Source organism: Marmota flaviventris, chromosome 16, assembly GCF_047511675.1.
Source record: "Marmota flaviventris isolate mMarFla1 chromosome 16, mMarFla1.hap1, whole genome shotgun sequence".
NCBI lineage: Eukaryota > Metazoa > Chordata > Mammalia > Rodentia > Sciuridae > Marmota > Marmota flaviventris.
In genome coordinates, this window is record NC_092513.1 from 26,855,123 (window position 1) to 26,857,954 (window position 2,832).

Sequence of the window (2,832 nt, forward strand, 5' to 3'; positions counted from 1 at the left end):
TTAGAATAAATAAATAAATAAATTTAAAAAAAAAAAAAAACAAAGAAAGAAAAAGCAAGGTACCCAAGCAAACAATTTAAACTTTATCACCTTGAAAACTGCACTAAAATGTCAGCTCTCGATAGTCATGTGAGTGTAAGGAATTATTAGTTAAGCAAAATGGATTTTAAACTAAATGTTACCTAAAACTGGGAAACTTGTAGAAGAAAACAGATGAGAACATCTTTAGGCTCTTGTATCCTGCAAAGACTTCTTAGATCAGCACTTTTTCATTTTAAAAAAGACACATTGATCAGGCACGGTGGCGCACACCTGTAATCCCAGTGGCTCTAGAGGCTGAGGCAGGAGGATTGAAAGTTCAAAGCCAACCTCAGCAACTTAGCAAGGTGCGAAGCAAATCAGTGAGACCCTGTCTCTAAATACAATATTAAAAAAAGCTGAGGGGGAAGGGAGACGGATTTGTAAACCCCGGAGCCAGGTTCTACTTACCCGAGGCCGCTGCTGTGCGGAGATCCCCGGGTGAAGCCACCGTCACCATGTCTGATCAGGAGGCAAAACCTTCAACTGAGGATTTGGGGGATAAGAAAGAAGGAGAATACATTAAACTCAAAGTAATTGGACAGGATAGCAGTGAGATTCACTTCAAAGTGAAAATGACAACACATCTCAAGAAACTCAAAGAATCATACTGTCAAAGACAGGGAGTTCCAATGAATTCACTCAGGTTTCTCTTTGAAGGTCAGAGAATTGCTGATAATCATACTCCAAAAGAACTGGGAATGGAGGAAGAAGATGTGATTGAAGTTTATCAGGAACAAACAGGGGGTCATTCAACGGTTTAGATATTCTTTTATTTTTTTTTCTTTTCCCTCAATCCTTTTTTATTTTTAAAAATAGTTCTTTTGTAATGTGGTGTTCAAATGGAATTGAGAACTGGCACCCATCTCTTTAAAACATCTGGTAATTTGAATTCTAGTGCTCATTATTCATTATTGTTTGTTTTCATTGTGCTGATTTTTTGGTGATCAAACCTCAGCTCCCTTCATATTGCCCTCTCCTTTTAAAAAATTACACGTGTAAACAGAGAGGCCACCTTTTTCAGGACTGTGCATTTTCAGGCTTTTGGTGGTAAATAAGATCAACCAATGTGAGTGTCTATATAATGACTTTCCAGTTGGCCCTGAAGTTCTAGCATGTGACTGCTTCACTCCTGGACTGTGACTTTCAGTGGGAGATGGAAGTTTTTCAGAGAACTGAACTGTGGGAAAATGACCTTTCCTTAACCTGATGCTACTTTTAAAATCTGGGGGTCTGGACCAAAAGAGGAGGAATATCCGCTTTGGAGTCAAGACGAACAGACATGGTGAGAGTAACGACTAACTCCAAAGATGGCTTCACTGAAGAGAAAGCATTTTAAGATTAAAAAAAAAAAAAATGTCAGAAGATCCCGGAAAAGTTCTAATTTTCATTAGCAGTTAATAAAGTTATTCATGCAGAAGTGTGTACAACCGAACACTGCTCCTTTGATTTTATTTGTACTTTTGGCCTGGGATATGGGTTTTAAATGGACATTGTCTGTACCAGCTTCATTAAAATAAAACAATATTTGTAAAAAAAAAAAAAAAAAAAAGCTGAGACTATGGCTCAGTAATTAAATGCCCCTGGGTTTAATACCTGGTGCCAAAAAAAGAGATTAAATTATTTTTTTATTTGTTCTAATCAGTTATACATGACAGCAGAATGCTCTTCAATTTATTGTACACAAATGGGACACAATTTTTCACTTCTCTGTGGAAAAAAAGTAGGGTCACACCATTCGCACAATCATACATGTACCTAGGATTATGATCTGTCACATTCCATTATTTTTCCAACCCCCATATCCCCTCCCCTCTCTTCCTTCCCCTTTGTCCAATTCAAAGTTCCTCCACTCATCCCATGCCCCTCCCCATTATGAATTAACATCCATTTATCAGGGAAAACATTCAGCCTTTGGTTTTTTGGGATTGGCTTACTTTGCTTAGCAAACACATTAAATTTTAAAACAAAGTTCTTTTTAAAATAAACTTGTTGAAAAAAAATGAAAGGATGAGTTACAGATTGGAAGAAATTATTTGCAAAATATATATCTGTATTCAAGAAAAAATATATATATACTCTACAATGTATATATGCACATGAACTATATATATATATATATATATATATATATATATATATATATATGTATGTATATGTATTTATATATATATTAAAAGGATGGATTTTGCAGTATGTTAATTACATACCAATAAGCCTGACCCTCTTAAATGAAAAGTTCATATTAACAGAATAAAGGACAAAAATCATGTAATCATTTAAATAGAGTCAGAAAATGCATTTGAAAAACTCATTCGAAAACCATATCATCACCTATTTCTGATACTCTCAGCAAACTGGAACTAGATGGGAATTTCCTCAACTTGATAAAGCATACCTGCAAAAAGCCTACAGATAATATAATCAATGGCGAGATAGTGAACATTTTCCTCTAAAATGTTAATAACAAGGCACTAATAGCCACTATTTTTGAATAACCTCATTTCCACTCACTGTTCTGCAAGCCCACAAGTATAAGAAAAAGAAAGAAATTTGTAGAGTTACAAAGGAGAAACTGCCTTTATATTATAGATAATGGATCATTTATGTAGAACACCTAAAGAATTCTATAAAGAAACTATTAAAACTAATAAGTGAATCATACCATGGAATTCAAGGTAAATGGTAAAAAAAACTATTTCTATATGCTAGTGACAATTGAAAAAATGAAGTTTAAAAGTTGCCATTTTTAGA

The 2,832-nt window shown here is 34.4% G+C and overlaps 1 protein-coding gene across 1 annotated transcript; it reads left to right on the plus strand.

Moving 5' to 3' along the window:
• The first annotated feature begins 447 nt into the window (after positions 1-447).
• LOC139702182 (small ubiquitin-related modifier 1) lies at positions 448-1,513 on the plus strand. Its single transcript, XM_071602631.1, has one exon. The coding sequence runs from the start codon at positions 537-539 to the stop codon at positions 840-842; it is 306 nt and encodes a 101-aa protein (XP_071458732.1). The 5' UTR covers positions 448-536; the 3' UTR covers positions 843-1,513.
• The last annotated feature ends 1,319 nt before the right edge of the window (positions 1,514-2,832 follow it).